Here is a 22,851-nt window from a genome sequence, read left to right as displayed (position 1 = left end):
CAGAACGCCGCAGCCCGTCTGGTGTTCAAGCTTCGCTAGTTCTCTCACGTCACCCCGCTCCTCCGCTCTCTCCACTGGCTTCCAGTTGAAGCTCGCATCCGCTACAAGACCATGGTGCGCCTACGGAGCTGTGAGGGGAACGGCACCTCCGTACTTCAGGCTCTGATCAGGCCCTACACCCAAACAAGGGCACTGCGTTCATCCACCTCTGGCCTGCTCGCCTCCATACCTCTGAGGAAGTACAGTTCCCGCTCAGCCCAGTCAAAACTGTTCGCTGCTCTGGCACCCACATGTGGAACAAACTCCCTCACGACGCCAGGTCAGCGGAGTCAATCACCACCTTCCGGAGACACCTGAAACCCCACCTCTTTAAGGAATACCTAGGATAGGATAAAGTAATCCTTCTAACCCCCCCCCCTTAAAAGAGTTAGATGCACTATTGTAAAGTGGTTGTTCCACTGGATATCATAAGGTGAATGCACCAATTTGTAAGTCGCTCTGGATAAGAGCGTCTGCTAAATGACTTAAATGTAAATGTAAATGTCAATAAATGACATTGGTAAAAGTGAATTGTGTATAGGGCAGCACTGGACCGTGCCCTGGAATTAGCATAATCCTCTGAGGACTTCAGTCCTCTGGAGCTGTCTCCATGTAACATCAGAATCCTCTGGTTTTCTCTGCACAGTTCCAGAATTTCCTGTTTGGTSTGAGTGTTGGTGGGCCATGGGTTGGCAGAGTCTGATTGTGGTGTTGTGGCAGGGTGGACCCATGTTATTGGTGTGGTCCCTCGCCCCTTTGCAGTCCCTGGTACTGTGATTGAGGCAGACTGGATGCTTGCTGTGAAATGGGATGGGGGCATCAGTGTCTTCTGACTTCCCTCTGAAAAACAATATGCAATACTTAATACATGAGGATGATTAACTTGCAAAAAGCCCATGACAATACATCTGCAAGATAGGTTCAAGATAATAAATGTTAACATAATAATTCCATACAGAATGATTATAAACACATTCATTGGACCATCGCCGGAGCTAAAATTACTGGGAGTGAATGGTAGCGTACAGAAAGTTTGCCATCAAGGTGGAAAATTAACACAATCGAAAATTAACACAATCGTGGTGAATTTCAGCTGTCTACTCAGAAAACACGAGTGKTTTACTGTCATYCTATTCATTTAAAAGTTTTTCAAATGATCTACAGCCACTTTATTACCTGATTTCCCCACCGCTAGTCACGCTTTCAATGCTAATCCTGTAGAATTAGCAACTGTGCTGGTTCAATGASTGTTTMTTTTTCAAAMGCTCCTAATAKAATTGTTTAGAAGGGTGTGATTGCRGCGCGTAATTCKGGGCGTTCCTGCATGTGCAATTCCTCCCCTTTATACTTCTATTAGTCAATTTTACAGCAAGAACTCCGGTACTAGCACTGCTTTCCGGAAGTTAACGTTACGGCCCTCTCATCTCATTCCATCTTTCCATCAGAGAATCGTAAAATGACCAAAGTTCTACAACGAGTTACAAAAGACGACTCTTTCTTTTACTCACCAACATTTTGAACAACACTTTCATGGCAATGCCACGCCTGGTTCCCAAATAAATTGATGACGTATCGCGCGCAGCGATAGTCGAATGGATTCGGTTAAGTCAGTTCCAGTGTTGCCAGTTTAGCTGCTATATTTTCAGAGCTCTCCAGCGACTTTTATTTGTAAAGGATTCTAGATACAAGTTCAGCTACTTTTCAGGCAACCTTTGGGGAGTTTTGACACTGAGGGTTTTGATGGCATTTAGCGACTTTTCCTTATCAATTCTGCCGCAAACGAGAGTTGCAGAAGCTGTATATGTAACATAAGTCGCAGCATTGCGCACACACAGGATGGGAGGTAGAAGAGGAGGATGYGAAAACGCTACGTTGGGGACCACAGTCGTGCTGCAGCAAGGCAAATTGGCGACGTCGTCGCGGCAACGGCGAAATTCAGCAGATCACACTGAAACATAGTTGGCAACACTGGTCAGTAAAGTCAGTTGTCATGATGAGCCCTTCCTTYCCAGCCATCTATAGATGTGACTAGAAACTTGAGAGAATTAGAAACTTGTCTGCCGAAGTTGGGACTTGGGAGTGTGTGTTCACAATCATTTCGTTTTTATCGGAGTAGCTCATTTTTTGTTTATTTTACAAACATTTTTAGATGTTAATGCCGTAGTTGTAGCCTACCTTTTCGGTGAAAATCACTACAATAATTGTGCTTTAGATGTCACATTGGCCTTAAATTGGCTACACTATCTAGCTACTTCCCTCGCCTTACTGCAGCAAGTGGGTGCAAAGGACATGTGCACCATGTATCAAATCAAATTGTATTGGTCACATACAGACAGACGGTTAGTTAATGCGAGTGTAGCGAAATGCTTGTKCTTCTAGTTCCGACTATGCAGTAATATCTAACAAGTAATCTAACAAATTCGCAACAACTACCTTATACACACAAATGTAAAGGGAATAATAAGAATATGCACATATAAATATATGGATGAGCGATGGCCGAACGGCATAGACAAGATGCAGTAGATGGTATAGAATACAGTATATACATATGAGATGAGTAATGTAGGATCTGTAGACATTATTAAAGTGGTGTTATTTAAAGTGACTAGTGATACCTTTTATTAAATCCATTTATTAAAGTGGCAAGAGATTTGAGTCTGTATGTTGGCAGCAGCCACTCCATGTTAGTGATGGCTGTTTAACAGTCTGATGGCCTTGAGATAGAAGCTGTTTTTCAGTCTCTTGGTCCCAGCTTTGACGCACCTGTACTGACCTCGCCTTCTGGATGATAGCGGGGTGAACAGGCAGTGGCTCGGGTGGTTGATGTCCTTGATGATCTTATTGGCCTTCCTGTGACATCGGGTTCTGTAGATGTCCTGGAGGGCAGGTAGTTTGCCCCCGGTGATGYGTTGTGCAGACCGCACCACACTCTGGAGAGCCTTGCGGTTAAGGGCAGTGCAGTTGCCGTACCAGGCGGCGATACAGTCYGACAGGATGCTCTCGATTGTGCATCTGTAAAAGTTTGTGAGTGATTTAGATGACAAGACAAATTTCTTCAGCCTCCTGAGGTTGAAGCCTTCTTCACCACACTGTCTGTGTGGGTGGACCATTTCAATTTGTCCATGATGTGTACGCTGAGGAACTTAAAACTTTCCACCTTCTCCACTACTGTCCCATCGATGTGGATGAGGGGGGTGCTCCCTCTGCTGTTTCCTGAAGTCCATGATCATCTCTTTTGTTTTGTTGACGTTAAGTGAGAGGTTATTTTCCTGACACCACACTCCGAGGGCCCTCACCTCCTCCCTGTAGGCCGTCTCGTCGTTGTTGGTAATCAGGCCTACCACTGTAGTGTCATCTGTAAACTTGATGACTGAGTTGGAAGCGTGCATGGCCACRCAGTCATGGGTGAACAGGGAGTACAGGAGAGTGCTGTGAACGCACCCTTGTGGGGCCCCAGTGTTGAGGATCAGCGGGGTGAAGATGTTGTTTCCTACCTTCACCACCTGGGGGCGGCACGTCAAAGTCCATGACGCAGTTGCACAGGGCGGGGTCGAGACCCAGGGTCTTGAGCTTAATGACGAGTTTGGAGGGTACTATAGTGTTAAATGCTGAGCTGTAGTCAAGGAACAACATTCTTACATAGATATTCCTCTTGTCCAGATGGGATAGGGCAGTGTGCAGTGTGATGGCGATTGCATCGTCAGTGGACCTATTGGGGCGGTAAGCATATTGGAGTTGGTCTAGGGAATCAGGTAGGGTGGAGGTGATATGATCCTTGACTCGTCTCTCAAAGCACTTCATGATGACAGAGGTGGGTGCTACGGGGCGATAGTCATTTAGATCAGTTACCTTAGCTTTCTTGGGCCAGTAGATCTAATAGTTGCAACCCAACACTTTACGTTGCGTTTTATATTTTCGTTCAGTATACTTAGCATGTTAGCTAAACCTTATCCTAACCCTTTAACCTAACTCCTAAAATTAACCCTAACCCCTAGCCTAACAAACATTAGTCAGCTAGCTAACGTTAGCCACCTAGCCACTTAGATAGAGTTCGTAACATATCATACGTCTGGCAAATCGTAACATATAGTACATTTTGAAAAAAATCACAACATGCTGTACATTTTTACAAATTCATAACACATAATGCATATTGTAATTCATATCATATGAAATGTGTGATGGACATCGACAAATGAATACATACCATACAAAACATATCACACTAAATAGTGTATCTCAGATTTACATACAGAATAATACGAACTGCTTTGAGACCAGGTTGCGTAGTTGAGTGGAGCCTGGCTCTAGAGCTTGTGAGAGGAGTCCGACAGTGCATTCTCAATGGTTATGGTAAAAACAAAAGGCAATGGATAAAAGTGATGCATATCGATGATAAAAAATACAGAGGCCACAGCAAAGAACAGATTGCTCTGCATTATACTTTCTGGAGAGACGGCATTTCTCTTTCATCTGGCTTTGCAAAACTGTCATCTATGTGAGCCTACATGTATAAAGGTGAAATTACTCTCCTAGGAAGAATTCTTATGATTGTAAAACATCGTTTCCCACTCAAGTGGCTCAAGTGGTATGTAAACTCACCACAAGAGGGAGGTGTCCAATTTAGCGTCAGTACCAGATATCACAAATGGGGAGTTCTGTGTTTGGGTGGGTGATGCTGAGCGCCTGTTACTGAGGCCTATTACTGAGGCCTATTCTTGCTTGGAACTTATCTGACAACTATTCACCATTTACTAGGCTACAATTAATTTGGCTATATTAGACCATTCACATGTGAAAGCCTTTAATTTGATTTCTATTAAAACAAACTTCCTTATTCAATACCTGCACCATTTTTCCATTAAAGCTTTGAGATGGTTTTAGCAGAATGTGCAGAATCTTTTCAAATKATTTCCATTGGATTATCAGGAAGAATGCAGATTATATGTCTATCCATAGAGATCCTATTCAATTATTAGTATTTTAATTCCTAATTCTATGGGCCTATCCGTAATGAGCATCGGTTATGCTTATCACACACATATAACATCATTTTAAATTAGATGAGACCTGAGTCTGCATCGCGGTCTTTCGTTACACAAAGTACCCAGGGAAAGCCATAGCTCTAGTCTATAGGCTACCTGATGCGTTATGTACTAAATAGCCTAATCATTATAATAAAATATGCATCATTTTGATTAGACCAAGTTACAAATACATTCCCTTTTCTTATTACGCTCACGCTTATCCCCATCGTTGCCTAGAAACGCGCAAGGCAGTGGGGGCTCCTGACCTTGCCGTCGTGAACGAGCTGCGCGCGCACAAAACGAGAGGGCTAAGATATTAATTTTAATCAAGAAGACTAAATAGAACATATGAATTGAAAGGAAAATATTTACATTCGATTGTATTTACAAAATAATTGTGATCATCATTGCAGTGCCATGAAATCGAAGTGATATGGAGAAGAGCAAGCCGGGGATGAAGAGGAGTCTCCGGTAGAGCAGGTGAGTCGAAAATTCCCATTTCCATGAGATGGTTKGGCAAGATCTTGGTACACCACATAGCAGGATCGGGGCTGTTTTTTTCAGAATGTGATGTTTAATTGTAGTACGTTTAAACTGAATTGAAATATATTATGGGTGTTATTGAGATGTTTTGCGTATGATAATTAGGTTAAACAGTTGCAACGTTTTATTAGGCTAATCTACGGCATCCTGGGTGTTTATTTGGAAATTTGGAGGAGCATGGAAGTGGCTTCGTCTTTTGTCTTAACGTCTGGTTTTCAGTCTCTTATTCACTCTGACATTTTAACGCATCGTTGCCTACCTACATCACTGGTGAATCGATGCCACCAGCTCACCTTCAAAGAGGTGTACAGTGACGTTATCATTATCTTGACATTTAACTGTGCATGCTTTAGTTTTTACATTAAAACGAGTTAGACTAATCGAACGATTTGAAAGGATTACCACTGATTAATAATTTGCAAAAGGGCGCCGGATTTAGCAAGAGCACCTCAGAGGAGCGAGAGACTGCTTTACGCCGAACTCTCGTTATCTTTTACCCATCACCATTCTGCCAATGGTCAGAGGCTGCTGCTACCTTGATATAATTGGGATTTATTCATACCAATTTAGGAGAGATGTCAAAGCATGTTGTGTGTCCAATTAGACCCCCGTATAGAGTTATAAYAAGTTGTCATTTGGGTTGTAGTTGTAAAGGTGCTTATGACTGGCATAGCCTATAGAGCTACTGATAACATTAGTGGGCCTGTAGCCGCAATAACGGACCAAAACCATGTTGTTTTTTTAAAATGCTTACAAATTCATAAATATATTTGTTGTCCAGTTTTGGCCCTTAAGTGCAACATTTGTAGCCTATATTCGTGACGTTAACACACCTGTTGTGAGTGTAGCTAACTTATGGTTAATTGTATGCATTGGGCATATTTTATTATTCGAATGCATGAGACCGATGGCCTGCCATGACCGTTCAAGTGCACTGGGAAATGACCATTGTCCAAGTTCACTCTGTATTTTGTGAATCAATAGCCTTTTTTATTGGGACTGAGAATTGCGCACAGCTCACGAAAATAGGACATGTTGCGGCCGTGCTAAATGAAAGACTTTGACATGTCAGTATTTTGAAGTGATGGTTTCAATCTAAGGATGATGAGAACTCGGAATAATGTCTTTATTTTCAATCTAGGCGCATCAGATAGCTTTTACAGCTCTTACAACAGACAGTGGAGTTGTAATCTATTCGTATTCSTGTCTCGTCGCAAAGCCTCTTCCATCTCCCCTGCTGGTCTAAACACAATCCWATGTGTTGAGGGAATACACGTCTTCAGCTTTGACTGGCTTCCTAATTAATGGCTGAAGAAATGCTTAACCTGCTCAAAGAATAAGTAGCCAAGGCTTACTTTGTCAACCTTTAGCCTTTTTTCTCTATCAATACATTGTGCAATAAATTGCAATCATTGCGCAAGTTGAAAAGAAAAAAGAGAAACATGACCCTATATGGGTGATAATGAGGCATAATAGACATGTTGACTACCCCCCACCCTCAGACACATGAACACACATGGGCCTACATGTACTACCCTTTTCTATTCGTCTTTTCTAAAGCTGTTGCTGTTATGTTTTCACAACACAACTCTTACACTTTTAAAGAGTTAGAGGACTCAGAGATATTTCAGTTTTTGATAGAATCAATATCTGTTAATTCCAGCAAAGAGTAGCTTTGACTTTCAGGCGACTCAATATGCAACTCTATCAGTACACGCTAAGGAAATTGATTTTAGGGAAACAAGCTTGTTCTTGGAGTCATCCATATTGACCAGCAAGTACCCAGCCTGATGACCCAGGAGGCTCATTACTCTCTGTTTCTATTGCCTGGGGCTCTGCAACACTGTTGTTGCACTATTTTCATACGATTATATTAGCTGTTACTGAAGGGTTGTTGTTGCCATGCTGTTGTGGATCTTAACCAGGGTGACTTTGATGGGGGCCACAAAAAAGCAGAATTCATCATGAGGGGCCGCAGTTGCTCCTGGGTCTGCCTACCCACATCCATCACATTGCGAGCAAAACATTTTAGCAGCCCCCCTCTTGACTGTGAACAGAAATTTGTTACATGTTAGAGTTGATTTTGTGCAATTCTACACACTTTGCCATGGGTCGTAGGTTAAATGTTTCCGTTTTAAAGAAARTTTGCTGCAATCTACACATTTTCGGTGGAGAGCGAAATCTTTGCAGTTTTTAATGATATCTGATTGAGACTGACTAACAAAATCAATGGGTGCCCTCCTGGCCGGTAATTTGACCATGATTACTAAGTTTAGATTGCTAGGTTATTAGTCTAGCGGCCAGCTATCTAAAAAAATGTATTCACTCAATTATCCAATGTCAGCTATCAGTGAATGACATAAGATGAGAAAAACTGCTGATGCACAGCCAAATTTCAAAATTGCACCTTGTGTATTCTACTATTCTAACTCTTAACAGTAAATTGAGACCCCGACTGAGCTCCTAAAATTGATCCGAGGCCTTTCAAAACTGCGTGCCGGCAGTTGCCGTGATGATATGGCACTGTACTTCCATCACAGCTTTCCATCTTTCCACTCAAAGGTTACATCAGTGTCGTTAATGATTTAATACTGAAGAACCCAGAACAAACATTCTTAATGTAGTGGCTTTTTTTTACATTTCTGTCTCAAAGATTCATTACTGTCCTTTTACATGAGACAAAGTGAACGTACAGTACACTAAAGCCCTCACTTCCAGATGCATTGCAGCATTCACAGCGTTCCGCCTACATTGATGCAGATGCTTTTTCAGATAGTTCAAATCCTCTCCCCATGGTGATATCAGCCCACACTAGAACCATGAAGAGGTGTTAACACCAAACATGCTGGAAATKATATTGTCTGTTTGTAGAGTAAACTTATCCCTGGTGAAATCGTTGTGAGATATAAAGACAATTGAGGGCAATGAGTATGTTCTTTGTGATATTAACATTTGCATATATTTACATTCACATTCTGCTGGATTACAGACTCACCACCGTAGTGTGTTCAAATGGTCCCTTGAGTTCTCCCAAGTGATTAGATTGCTTTGAAATTATTGTGTGGGTTTTCTACAGGGAGCCAATCTTCTGTGTAAGCATACGAATGATGAGCTACTCTAGCACTATATATTKAATAGCCCCAGTTTTCAATTAATTTGGCAACATAGTCCCATCAAAATACTCAGCGGCATTGCAGTCAGCAACCCACACTTTTTTGTTGAAATGCTGATTTCGATGTTTGCTCACCTGACCATTTGTCTCTCTTGTTTGCAGCTCTGGGTTCTGAACATCAATGAGAGTTGAAGCTGGAGATGAGTGAATACCTGGCCTTTGTTTATTTGTTTTTAGTAACAATTGGAGCCCAGGGCAGGTTGAGCAATGCCTGGTTGAGTGGAATACAGTAGGTTATAAGGATTGAGAGGACACTCRAGTGTACATTGGCGTGGTGCAGAGGCACTCACTTGCCCAGACCATGTGGTTGGCAGAGTTCAGGCACCATCGGTTGCCTGCACACCTATCAAATCGGCGAGGAACYGCAACCATCGCCGCCCGCCGTGTTCTTTTCATGTGGATGTTATGTTCCTACTGGCAATTCACAGTGGCGACCAGCCAGAACTTCAACCCAACTGTTAACACCCAGTTTGGGAAGCTGAGGGGCCTCCGGGTCRCRGTGCCAGGYGAGGTCCTTAARCCCATTGACCAGTACCTTGGGGTGCCGTACGCTGCCCCTCCCATYGGGGAGAAGCGCTTCATGCCCCCAGAGCAGCCCTCCTCCTGGTCAGGGATCAAGAATGCTACCCACTTCACACCAGTGTGCCCTCAGAACATCCGCAACACAGTGCCTGAGATCATGATGCCCATATGGTTCACCTATAACCTGGACACAGTGGCCAATTACATTCAGGATCAGAACGAGGACTGTTTGTATTTAAACATCTATGTTCCAACAGAGGATGGTGAGTGGAATGGGTAAAATGGACCAAAGGGACAATCCATGTTTACTGTATTGGCCTTGCTGTCACCTTGCGATGATCATGTTTTGAGCATGCAGCAGTTKTCATTGTGCATCCCATTTGTGCCAGCCCAAGTTCTTTTCCCATCCAAAGTCATGTCATCAACTCTTCTTCACTGCTTACGTGTTGCCTCCCTTCCTTGTGTTCTGTAAGAGGAAAATGCATTCACACACTGATATAAAACGTATTAATGTGTCAGACAACTAATCATTTAAAGTCAGAATATAGCCTACAGCATTTCCGAACCTAACTACTGGGAATAGGTCAATAGGTGTGATAAATGAGATTCAGACACATGTTAGGCTGATTAAATATTTATTCTTGTGAACTAGATGTCTGTTTACAATGTGAGCGCCTTAACAGTATAAGAATCTGAGGTGCAATACATTTCTATATTTGTATGCTATGGATCTGTTGATCAATATTAACTGGACAAAATCAGAGCTGCCTGATCTCCAGTAAACACTATTGTGATTGATTAACACATTTTCGTTCCTTCATTTTTTTTGGACAGTATTAGGGCTCACACAATCTATAGACAGAGTGCATGTGAAATCATTATGCTTATTCTTTTATGAATATATCTAACCCCCTATCTCACTACCTCCCTTTCGTTCCTAAGGTGATGAGAAGTGGACCTGGTTGGTTGGGTTCCTGCATGTTTCTTACATTTTTTCAGAGGCTTCTGTTATTTTGTAGTCTTTCATTCATTTTTCAGTCAAAAGAATATCCAAGGAATGTGCCAGAAAACCCAACAAGAAAGTATGTAGAGAAGAAGGTATGTAAGCTAACAAAGGAATTTAAAGGAGCAGAGTGACTTGGGAGTTGGCTCAAAGCCAAAATCACAGCCTCATCGTCTTTGAAAGTTAAACCCAGTAGAGACTAATACATGTCGGTCAGAGGTGTGTGTGCATGTGTATGTGTTTAGAGATTAAGTGTTTTCCTGAGTAAGATTATTCCACACAATAACATCCACCCATGACATGTTTATTTGAATAGAATAAAAAATATATATTTCATTAGAAAACAAATCAACATATTGACTTCAAAAAGTTGTTGTTGGTACAATATGTAAACAGCCTAGTTTTTTTTCTTAACAAGACAAGGAAAAGGAGACTAGATCATATTTCCTCTCTCTGCTTAAAGAACAGACATGCTTCGTTCTTTTTACAGYAATGCAATTTTGGACAGATTTTCTGAGACACTGATTGGATATCACTATCTTCCTTGGCGGTCAATCGTGTTATTTTTGAATTCTCTTGTTCTTTCTTGTTTTTTTCCTCCCTCGTGAATCCTAGGGACCCAAATCAAGAGTCAAGGAGCGGATTTCTCTCACAGTGACAGTGAAGGTATTTTTTTGTGCTCAAAGTTTAATACACAACTTTTAGATTTTTGAAATTTCCACAGACCTTCATCTTCGATTTCTTGACAAACCTTTTACACCTCAGAAGTAGTTCAACCTTAGTTTATCAGTTTGCATGCAAAGTCAATATCAAGTCACTTGATTCTCTCAGCGCCTTCGCTATTTCACTCTTAATTGATTTGATCTGGACATCCATATCATATCTACAGTATTTTTGGTGTCATGGATTTTTTGGAGGACACTTGATAYGGATTTCGCCCTCTAACAGCCCCCTGAAGGTAAATGCTGGTCAATTTGTCATTGATCCCAAATGTACTGTACTCCATTTGTACAATGGATTATTGTATGGGTTATTTTTTGTCTCTTTGTCTCAGAGAAGTCAACCCTGTTCCTGGAGAGCCACAGGGTATGCACGATTTGGCTTTAACYGCCTGGAAGACCAGGGCCCAGATTCACAAAATGCTTATTTTATTTTTTAACAATTGTAATTATTATTATTTCTCCCCAATTGGTAGTTAGTCTTGTCTCATCGCTGCAACTCCCATATGGACTCGGGAGAGGCGAAGGTCGAGAGCCGTGCGTCCTCTGAATCACAACCCAGCCAAGCAAGTCGCACCAATGTGTCAGAGGAAACACCGTACACCTGGTGACTGTGTCAGCGTGCATTGCGGCCGGCCCGCCACAGGAGTCGCTAGTGCGCAATGGKACAGGAACATCCCTATCAGCCAAGCCCTCCCCTAACCCGGACGACGCTGGACCAATTGTGCGCTGCCCCATGGGTCTCCCGGTCGCGGCCGGCTGCAACAGAGCCTGGACTCGAACACAGAATCTCTAGTGGCACAGCTAGCACTGGGATGCAGTGCCTTAGACCACTGCTCCACAAAATACTTCTTACGCAAAAACTTAAGAAGCTTCGTAAGAAAATAAGAAGTTCATAAGATAGTTCATAAGTGCAATTCCTCAACAATATCTTAAGATGTTTGTTGTTAGGCAACCATTATAGRTAGCTATCTAGCTAGCAATGGCAATCATGTTAGCATATTTCTTAATGAGATTACTGTTCTAAAACATGTTCTTAGGTTTAAAATAATCAATACTGAAACTTTCAGATKAAGTTTGAGTGAATTAAACATGTTAATTAGCTTTTATGAGCTTTTTTTCTCACTGCCCTGAKTTTAAGACAAGGGTTTAGCTATCTTGGAAAAAKAACATTTCCAATAACTGGATTTTCAAGAATCAAATTTCTTCGTAACTTTTTGCTTAAGGAGAAACATAAGAAATAGCGCAATACATTTTCCAATAACCTTTTTGAGGAATAGCAACTTTGCTTAACTTTCTTATCAAGTCTTTAGTTAAGGGAAAAAATGGCAGTTAAAAATAAATATATTGTTAAGAAGGTTTTGTGAATCTGGGCCCWGGTGTGTTGAATTTAGTYGATCACTGCACGGATCAATTAGCTCAGTTGGTCAGTTAAGTGATTGACTAAATTCATCACACCTGATCTTTCAGTTCGGTTAAAGCTCCTGGCTCTCCAGGAACAGGGTTGCAATTCCCATGGCCTATACCAATCAACAAAGAGCTTATTTTTTTCAGCACTATAAATTGAACGTGAGTGCAATAAATGTACACATACAGTACCTCTTCATGTTTGAAAAAGTGACAATTTTGCTGTGTCTTCTAGGGATCACAGACCGTGATGTCTATAACCAACTGCATCTTATCTCAAAGTCTCCTCCACTATACTCTGTGGGTCTCATGGGAAGACCGTACGAGGGACTCATGAGGATGAAGCTATTACTATTCACTACATACTGTGCTATTCAGGCGATTGACTGTGGTGTAGGAGATTTGTGTCGTTTGTTGTTTTATGGCAACTCACGCCTCTCACATTGACATGGAACTTACAATTCAGGTCATATGCCTTGTTCTGACAAACTAGATCTAATTGTTGTTGTTTAATAAGTCGGGTACTGCAATTGAACCACTAATATGACACATGCAATGCCTGAAGCAGCATGCTCTGTTGAACACACAGTGAGCAAATATAGTATGAACCAGATACACKTTAGGGATACTACATGTGTAAAAAGTATTGCTAATAATAGAATAGTAGTAAATGGCTCTAGTATGAACACAAGTTTGTGGGGGCAAAAGAGTGAGCTTGACATAATATAGCGATTTTTCTTTTTTTTCTACTGCACGTTCCCTGTTAGGCCTGTATGATGAGTATCCTTGCTTTGCATTCTTGTCTCCATTGGTTCGTCACAACCACGACCTTAATCACCCAAGCACATCTGCTAAAATCGATGCCATTACCTTGAGCTTACCTTCAGCTTTAGTGGTGTAAATGTTGCTGAGTCTAGTTTCTGGGAGGGGTTACAGTATTCTGATGTTGCATTGCATTACCTTGTCCTTTAAAGCTTTACTGTACRAAGCGTAAATGGCTGATTCTCTCTGCAGACATTCGGGACACTGAGGCTAGGCCCGTGATGGTCTACATCCATGGAGGATCATACATGGAGGGGACAGGGAACATGATTGATGGGAGTGTGCTGGCCAGCTATGGGAATGTCATCGTCATCACTCTCAACTACAGGGTCGGAGTACTAGGTGATGCGATTCTCTTACTGTCTCTGAATGGTGTTTGTGGACATTCATTTCAGCCTTGAACAGTACATACAGTACTGGCATAGGATTGATAAATGTTCTTCTCATAACGTTGATCTCCCCACAGAGATCCTATTTAAGTTAGAGTTCTAATATGTTATTCTATGGATCTCCCTCCCACGAGAGTTTGAATTTGTTACATTTCTATGACTTGCTATATGACAAATTTTCTCCTGATGTATAATCCCAGGTTATGAAGGCAAGGCATTTTTTAGTATGTTGATATTGTATTGATGGGAGTAAGATTAGAAATGCAACAACGTAATGTCCTCCGTCAGAGGGCCAATGGTTGTGAATATCCATCACCTTCTACTTGTCGTATACAAGCTACAATATTCCAAAACACTGCTTCAATTAGTTGTTTTTTTAGGTGAATTTATCTAACCTGCGGAGAGATTGAGCGCTTTTGGCAGCCTATATGATTTTAAATAAGAAGGGATGCAGGAGTCACAGCCAAGGTCGAGAGTCTTTCTTGTAGGAGTGACACTTCATCTATCTCTGTGCGAGGGGCGGAAAGGGCCTGCCCCCCTCTCCGTGATTGATACTGGTGCTCTCTTGGCTCTGCCCCAAGGTAGACTGCCTMTATACACACAGCATAGTGGAGAAAAGGACAGGTTGCAACTCAAGGAGCCGTGCAGCGAGAGTGTCCTTATGAGAAGGGTCAATGGTGTCAGGATCAGAAGAGGTTTGTGGAGGCAGAGGAGAAGAATGATGGTATGCTAAACCACAGATGAGTGTTAAAGAAATCACATAWAATAACACTGATATCCTCTTTTGTACATTCCAGGGTTCCTCAGTACAGGTGACCAGGCAGCTAAAGGGAACTATGGACTCCTGGACCAGATCCAAGCCCTGCGTTGGATCAGCAAGAACATCGGCTATTTTGGAGGAGACTCTGGTCGCATCACTGTCTTTGGATCTGGAATTGGAGCCTCCTGCGTCAGCCTGCTCACACTGTCCCACCATTCTGAGGGTAAGCCTAAGACTCAACCTGGAGAGCCAGGGCAGGAGGGATGGGATAGTCACCAGTGAATCGCATGACCAATGCAGACGCCTTCATATATATATACTGAACAAAAAATATAAACGCAGCATGTAACAATTTCAAAGATTTCACTCAGTTACAGTTTCAATAAGGAAATCGGTCAATTAAAATAAATAAATTAGGCCTTAATCTATGGATTTCACATTACTGGGAATACAGATATGCATCTGTCTCTTATACACATCTAGATGTGTATAAGAGACAGTATATATACTGAACAAAAAATATAAACGCAGCATGTAACAATTTCAAAGATTTCACTCAGTTACAGTTTCAATAAGGAAATCGGTCAATTAAAATAAATAAATTAGGCCTTAATCTATGGATTTCACATTACTGGGAATACAGATATGCATCTGTTGATCACAGATACACTACTTTACCAAAAGTATGTGGACACCTGCTTGTCGAACATCCTAGCTATAACAGCCTCCACTCTTCTGGGAAGGCTTTCCACTAGATGTTGGAACATTGCTGCAGGGACTTGCTTCCATTCAGCCACGRGCAGTAGTAAGGTCGGGCACTGATTTTGGGCGATTAGGCCTGGCTCGCAGTCAGTGTTCCAATTCATCCCAAAGGTGTTCGATGGGGTTGAGGCTCTGTGCAAGCCAGTCAAGTTCTTCCACACCGATTTCGACAAACTATTTCTGTATGGACCTCGCTTTGTGCACCTGGGCATTCTTATGCTGAAACAGGAAAGGGCCTTCCCCAAACTGTTGCCACAAAGTTGGAAGCACAGAATTGTCTAGAATGTCATTGTATGGTGTAGACTCCATTGGAGTCCAATGGCGGCGAGCTTTACACCACTCCAGCTGACGCTTGGCATTGCGCATGGTGATCTTAGACTTGTGTGTGGCTGCTTGGCCATGGAAAACCGTTTCATGAAGCTCCAGACGAAAAGTTATTGTGCTAACTTTGCTTCCAGAGGCAGTTTGGAACTCAGTAGTGGGTGTTGCAACTGAGGACAGACCATTTTTACACGCTTCAGCACTCGGCGGTCCCGTTCTGTGAGCTTGTGTGGCCTACCACTTTGCGGCTGAGCCGTTCTTGCTCCTAGACGTTTCCACTTGACAATAACAGCACATACAGTTGACTAGGGCAGCTCTAGCAGAGCTGAAATTTGACGATCTGACTTGTTGGAAAGGTGGCATCTTATGACGGTGCCACATTGAAAGTCACTGAGGCCTTCAGTAAGGCCATTCTACTGTCAATGTTTGTCTATAGAGATTGCATGGCTTTTTGCTCTATTTTATACACTTTTGCTCTATTTTAACCACAACGGGTGTGGCTGAAATAGCCGAGTCCACTAATTTGAAGGGGTGTCCACATACTTGTGTATATAGTTTACCTTAAAAARAAATAGGGGCGTGGGTCAGAAAACCAGTCAGTATCTGGCGTGACCACCATTTGCCTCATGCAGTGTGACACATCTCCTTCGCATAGAGTTGATCAGGCCTTTATTGTGGCCTGTGGAATGTTGTCCCACTCGTACTTCAATAGCTGTGCGAAGTTGCTGGATATTGGTGGGAACTGGAACRCGCTGTCGTACACGTCGATCCAGAGCATCCCAAACATGCTCAATTTGTGACATGTCTGGTGAGTATGCAGGAGGGAAGAACTGKGACATTTTCAGTTTCTAGGAATTGTGTACAGATCCTTGCAACATGGGGCTGTGCATTATCATGCTGAAACATGAGGTGATGSCTGCAGATGAACTAGCACGACAATGGGCCTCAGGATCTGGTCACGGTATCTCTGTGCATTTAAATTGCCATCGATAAAATGCAATTGTGTTCGTTGTCCGTAGCTTATTTCTGCCCATACCTTAACCCCACCGCCACAATGGGGCACTCTGTTCACACTGTTGACATCAGCAAACCGCTTGCAAACAGAACGGCATTCACTCTGTCTGCCATCTGCCCAGTACAGTTGGAACTAGGATTCATCCCTGAAGAGCCCACTTCTCCAGCATGCCAGTGGACATGAAAGGGGAGCATTTGCCCACKGAAGTTGGTTATGAAGCCGRACTGCAGTCATGTCAAGACCACGATGAGGACGACGAGCACGCAGATGAGCCTTCCTGAGACGGTTTCTGACAGTTTGTGCAGAAATTCTTCGGTATTGCAAACCCACAGTTTCACCAGCTGTCCGGGTTTCTGGTCTCAGACGATCCGGCAGGTGAAGAAGACGGATGTGGAGGTCCTGGGCTGGCGTGGTTACACGTGGTCTGTGGTTATGAGGCCAGTTGGACGTACTGCCAAATTCCCTAAAATGACATTGGAGGCGGCTTATGGTAGAGAAATATACATTACATTATCTGGAAACGGCTCTGGTGGGCATTCCTGCAGTCAGCATGCCAGTTGCATGCGCCCTCAACTTTAGACACTTGTGATTAAACTGCACATTTTAATGGCCTTTTATTGTCCCCAGCACAAGCTGTTTAATCAGCTTCTTGATCTGCCACACCTGTCAGGTGGGTGGATTATCTTGGCAAAGGAGAAATGCTCAATCACAGGGATGTAAACAAATGATTGCATGACATTTTTCAGGGATAATTTATTTCAGCTCATGAAACATGGGACCAACACTTTACAAGTTGYGTTTTATATTTTTGTTCAATGTAGTTCCATCACATAATAAACACACACACGGCCCAGTGATTCATCAGCCTGTAGTTATCACAGACACATACTAGATACTACTTTATATGACACTTGATCTCGTAATATAGCTTCACGTGGAGCATTAACATGAATGTGTTTTGCTCKCTCGTTTTGCTTCAGGGAAGTGGCATTATTCACTCTGTTATACAGATCTACTGTATTATCAGCTTTTCTCTTCACCTTGTTGCTTTTATGCTAAAATGAAATATGATATTTCTGTATTATTTAGTGCTTTAGATCTAACTGTATACAACCCCTATCCTCAACTAAATCTGTATGAATTGAGGTTTTATCACAATCTATCATCTACTATATCAAGTGCAACTCCAAATGGGTCCAATTGAGTCCTTCAGAGGAAGTGAAGTGTTTGGATATGTGGCTAGGGTGGTGGGGGTAGTTGTGGAGTTAAGTGATGGCTATTGTTCCCCTCTCGTCAATCTAATCAGACTAAAAGCTTTCCCTCTTATAGCATGAACCTGTTTAACAGAAACGCCTATAAATTCAAGGTAATGCATGGATGGAGTCTATCTAGCGCACTACACTATCTATCAATTTAACTTTATTTATTTACATCTATACATCAAGAGATGTGTACACAGCACATACTGTGCATTATCTATTAATCAATACCATGGTCTTTAAACCTCACTTTGTTTTACACTCACTAATTTACCCCCGGCGTTTTAGAGAGATTTGCTGATATCTTTTCTTACCCTCACCGGAGTATACGGAAGGAGGGTTGTGAATGAATTGAGGAATGTCACTCAATCTGAAACAAAGATAGTGGCATCTGTGCCTTTACTCACTCTCTCTCACTCACTCACTCACCACTCACACACACACACACACAACACACACACAACACACCACACACACACACACACACAACACACACACACACACACAACACACACACACACACACACACACACACACAACACACACACACACACACACACACCACCTCCTCTCCTCTAATCAATCAGCCCTTTATTACATCAGACCACAGCTCTAACGGCAGCACAGCCAGCTTAGGTCCCTCACTGAGATTTGTGTGAGCCAGCGTCATACTGTGGTATACAGACAGGTTACCCACTCAGTCTTTATATCATGCATTTTTTCAAGCATTAATCAAGACCGATGATGACCGTTGCCGATATAAAATAATACAAATCACTTGGAGAATGTACAATTTTTAGACATACAAAAAAGCATCAATTGAAATGTTTTTCTACTGCCTGGCTTTGTAAAATGAGCTGGTTTCACAACAGGCCATATTTGGTTTGGTGGGTTCATAACAAAGTCAAAAACAGGAGGGTCAGTGAAGTGAATCATACAGTACAATCACAGGGAATTCTTTAAGGGACTGAAGAGCAGTGGGGTTTGTCCTTTGTTTTCCAGACATATCTGCTTGGGTTAGTGGATGTGCTGTATGGCCTGGTAGCCTGATGCTACACATCAACTCAATGCTCAGGGGTTTGCACTGCTACTATTATACCACTACTATTGCACATCCATTCTGACCTTGCAAACATAGTGTCTTCAGAGAAAGTTAAAAAAACACTCTTCAATTTGAAGACACACCTTGCAGTCATGTGATTAACCAAATTCGAATGATCACAAAAATATTCATACACAGTTTCACGCCTCCTTATTCCAGGATTGATTAGGCCACTTTGCCTTAGAGTTTACCCCAACCCTGGTGGTCAGGCAGCGCGTAGCCCCACACCGCCTGGCGTATCCCCACCAAAACCACCCCAATGACCGTCAGAGGGGTATGGTCATAGATTATCCATTATATTGACAAGATGGTCAAGTGACCGCTCTAACAAYGGAAATACATGTCCTCAAAGATGGAAGGCGGGCGAGATCAGGTGGGACCATTCTAGTCAATGAGAGGGCAGATGCACATGTGAACAACAGGSACAACTCGGCTATAAAGATGAGGGGTGTTGAATATTCAGTGTCGTCATCAACCGCCTGAATTTCATGGTATTTCAAATTCATCGACTTCATGAATATGCATAGCTCGTCTTGAATTCCAACAGGGACAACTCCGATATAAAGTGTTTTTTCTCAAAGTTGCTKGGATGTTAGACTTATATCAGTACACTCGTAACAACCTAAGCATATTCTGAGCGGAAATGGAGGAAAACTAAACTTCAGGAGGACCTATCATCCTTCAACTCCCTCCTCTCTAYCTTCTCTTCCTCTATCTACTGCTAAAGCCGTTTTCTATAACTACATTTCAAGCTTCTTCCTCCAACCCTGGGAAACTCTTCTTCACTTTGTTCTCCCTCCTTAATCAACCACCTTTTCTTCCTCCCTCTCTTCGGACAACTTTGTCAACCACTTTGAAAAAAAAGTTGACAACATCCTCTCCTCATTCACTGTTCCCACTCATACAGAACTACCCTACACCTTGACCTCTCCCCTGTCCCTCCAGATGAAATTCTGCGACTAGTGATGTCCGGCTGCCCAACAACCTACCACCTTGACCCCACCCCCTCCTCTCTTCTCCAGACCATCTTTGGAGACCTTCTCCATTCCTCACTTCCCTCATCTCATCCCTGACCACTGGCTGCACCCTCTTTGACTTAAAGATGGCCAGAGTCGCTCCCCTCCTCAAGAAACCAACACTCGACCCCTCTGATGTCAACTACAGACCACCATCCCTTTTTTTTTTTTTTTTCAAAACACTTGAGCGTGCTGTCTCTGACCAATTCTCTCATTGTCTCTCTCATTATCTCTCTCAGAACTATCTTCTTGACCCTAACCAGTCAAGCTTCAAGGCGGCTCACTCAGCTGAAACCGCTCTCTGTGTAAAAGAGGCTCTGCCAAAGCTGACTCTCTCTCCTCTGTTCTCATCCTCCTAGATCTATCCACTACCTTCAACACCGTGAACCATCAGATCCTCCTCTCCAGCCTCTCAGGGTTSGACATCTCAGGCTCTGCACACTCCTGAATTACGTCCTACTTCTTTATTTTTATTTTTATTTCACCTTTATTTAACCAGGTAGGCTAGTTGAGAACAAGTTCTCATTTACAACTGCGACCTGGACAAGTTACACATGGAATAAACAAGCGTACAGTCAATAACACAATAGAGAAAAATAATGTCTATATACAGTGTGTGCAAATGGCATGAGGCAATAAATAGGCCATAGTGGCGAAGTAATTACAATTTAGCAAATTAACACTCCAAACGAGCTTCAATGCCATACAACACTCCTTCCGTGGCCTCCAACTGCTCTTAAACGCTAGTAAAACTAAATGCATGTGCAGATGATGATGTGCAAGTATAAATACTGGTGTGCAAAGGAGCAGAAAAGTAAATWAAAAATAATATGTGGATGAGGTAGGTAAATTGGATGGGCTATTTACAGATGGGCTATGTACAGCTGCAGCGATCGGTTAGCTGCTCAGATAGCTGATGTTTAAAGTTATTTTTCCCTTCTTTTCTTTTTGCAATTCGTTCCAGTCATTGGCAGCAGAGAACTGGAAGKAAARGCAGCCAAAGTATGTGTTGGCTTTGGGGATGACCAGTGAGATATACCTGCTGGAGCGCGTGCTACGGGTGGGTGTTGTTATCGTGACCAGTGAGCTGAGATAAGGAGTGAAGGAGGCTTTGTTGTGAAATGGGAAGCCGATTCTAGATTTAATTTTGGATTGGAGATGTTTAATATGAGTCTGGAAGGAGAGTTTACAGTCTAGCCAGACACCTAGGTATTTGTATTTGTCCACATATTCTAAGTCGGAACCGTCCAGAGTAGTGATGCTAGTCGGGCGGGTGCGGGCAGCAAACGGTTGAAAAGCATGCATTTAGTTTTACTAGCGTTTAAGMGCAGTTGGAGGCCACGAAAGGAGTGTTGTATGGCATTGAARCTCGTTTTGAGGTTTGTWAACACAGTGTCCAAAGAAGGGCCAGATGTATACAGAATGGTATCGTCTGCGTAGAGGTGGATCARGGAATCATCCGCAGCAAGAGCGACATCGTTGATRTATACAGAGAAGAGAGTTGGCCCAAGAATTGAACCCTGTGGTACCCCCATAGAGACTGCCAGGGGTCTGGACAACAGGCCCTCCAATTTGACACACTGAACTCTGTCTGAGAAGTAGTTGGTGAACCAGGCGAGGCAGTCATTTGAGAAACCAAGGCTGTTGAGTCTGCCGATAAGAATACGGTGATTGACAGAGTCGAAAGCCTTGGCCAGGTCGATGAAGACGGCTACACAGTACTGTCTTTTATTGATGGCGGTTATGATATTGTTTAGTACCTTGAGCGTGGCTGAGGTGCACCCGTGACCAGCTCGGAAACCGGATTGCACAGCGGAGAAAGGTACGTGGGATTCGAGATGGTCAGTGATCTGTTTATTGACTTGGCTTTTGAAGACTTTAAAGGCAGGGCAGGATGGATAGAGGTCTGTAACAGTTTGGGTCTAGAGTGTAACCCTCTTTGAATAAAGGATGACGTGGCAGCTTTCACAATCTTTAGGGATCTCGGACGATATGAAAGAGAGGTTGAACAGACTGGTAATAGGTGTTGCAACAATGGTGGCGGATCATTTTTGGAAGAGAGGGTCCAGATTGTTCTAGCCCAGCTGATTTGTACGGGTCCAGGTTTTGCAGGTCTTTCAGAACATTCTGCTATCTGGATTTGAGTGAAGGAGAAGCTGGGGAGGCTTCGGCAAGTAGCTGCGGGGGGTGCGGAGCTGTTGGCCGGGGTTGGGGTAGCCAGGAGGAAAGCATGGCCAGCCATAGAGAAAATAATTCAGGATGCTAATTTCTGTTTGAAAAAGCTAGCCTTTGCTTTCCTGACTGACGTGTATTGGGTTCCTGTCTCCTGAAAAGTTTGCATTTGTGGGGACTGTTCGATGCTAGTGCAGTCCACCACAGGATGTTTTGTGCTGGTCGAGGGCAGTCAGGTCTGGAGTGAACCAAGGGCTATATCTGTTTTAGTTTACATTTTTTTTGAAGGGGCATGCTTATTTAAGATGGCGAGGAAAGTAGTTTTAAAAGACGACCAGGCATCCTCAATTGACGGGATGAGGTCAATATCCTTCCCGGATACCCAGGCCAGGTCGATTTAGAAACGCCTGCTGCCGAAGTGTTTTAGGGAAGCGTTTGACGGTGATGAGGGGTGGTCGTTTGACCGCGGACCCATAGCGGATGCAGGCAATGAGGCAGTGATCGCTGAGATCCTGATTGAAAACAGCAGAGGTGTATTTGGAGGGCAAGTTGGTCAGGATAATATCTATGAGGGTGCCCATGTTTACAGATTTAGGGTTGTACCTGGTGGGTTCCTTGATAATTTGTGTGAGATTGAGGGCATCTAGCTTAGATTGTAGGACTGCCAGGGTGTTAAGCATATCCCAGTTTAGGTCACCTAACAGAACGAACTCTGAAGATAGATGGGAGGCAATCAATTCACATATGGTGTTTATGGCACAGCTGGGAGCTGAGGGGGGTCTATAACAGGTGGCAACA

At 43.0% G+C, this 22,851-nt stretch overlaps 1 protein-coding gene across 5 annotated transcripts in view; it reads left to right on the top strand.

Annotated features, from left to right (window-relative positions):
• The first annotated feature begins 1,437 nt into the window (after positions 1-1,437).
• Positions 1,438-22,851, top strand: part of LOC111950748 (neuroligin-3-like) — a 42,389-nt gene continuing 20,975 nt past the window's right edge. The window contains exons 1-6 of one of the 5 annotated variants that reach the window (XM_023968610.1): positions 1,438-2,010; positions 5,483-5,549; positions 8,887-9,569; positions 10,925-10,975; positions 13,450-13,599; positions 14,444-14,629. In XM_023968610.1, the coding sequence (XP_023824378.1) occupies positions 9,086-9,569; positions 10,925-10,975; positions 13,450-13,599; positions 14,444-14,629 (871 nt within the window). In that variant the 5' untranslated portion in view covers positions 1,438-2,010; positions 5,483-5,549; positions 8,887-9,085. The other 4 variants (XM_070434482.1, XM_070434481.1, XM_023968611.2 and 1 more) reach the window with 4 other exon arrangements.

Source organism: Salvelinus sp. IW2-2015, linkage group LG23 (genome assembly GCF_002910315.2).
Source record: "Salvelinus sp. IW2-2015 linkage group LG23, ASM291031v2, whole genome shotgun sequence".
In the NCBI taxonomy this organism is placed as follows: Eukaryota; Metazoa; Chordata; class Actinopteri; order Salmoniformes; family Salmonidae; genus Salvelinus; species Salvelinus sp. IW2-2015.
The sequence above is the reverse complement of the archived record's forward strand: the minus strand, read 5'-3'. Positions and strand labels throughout refer to the sequence as shown.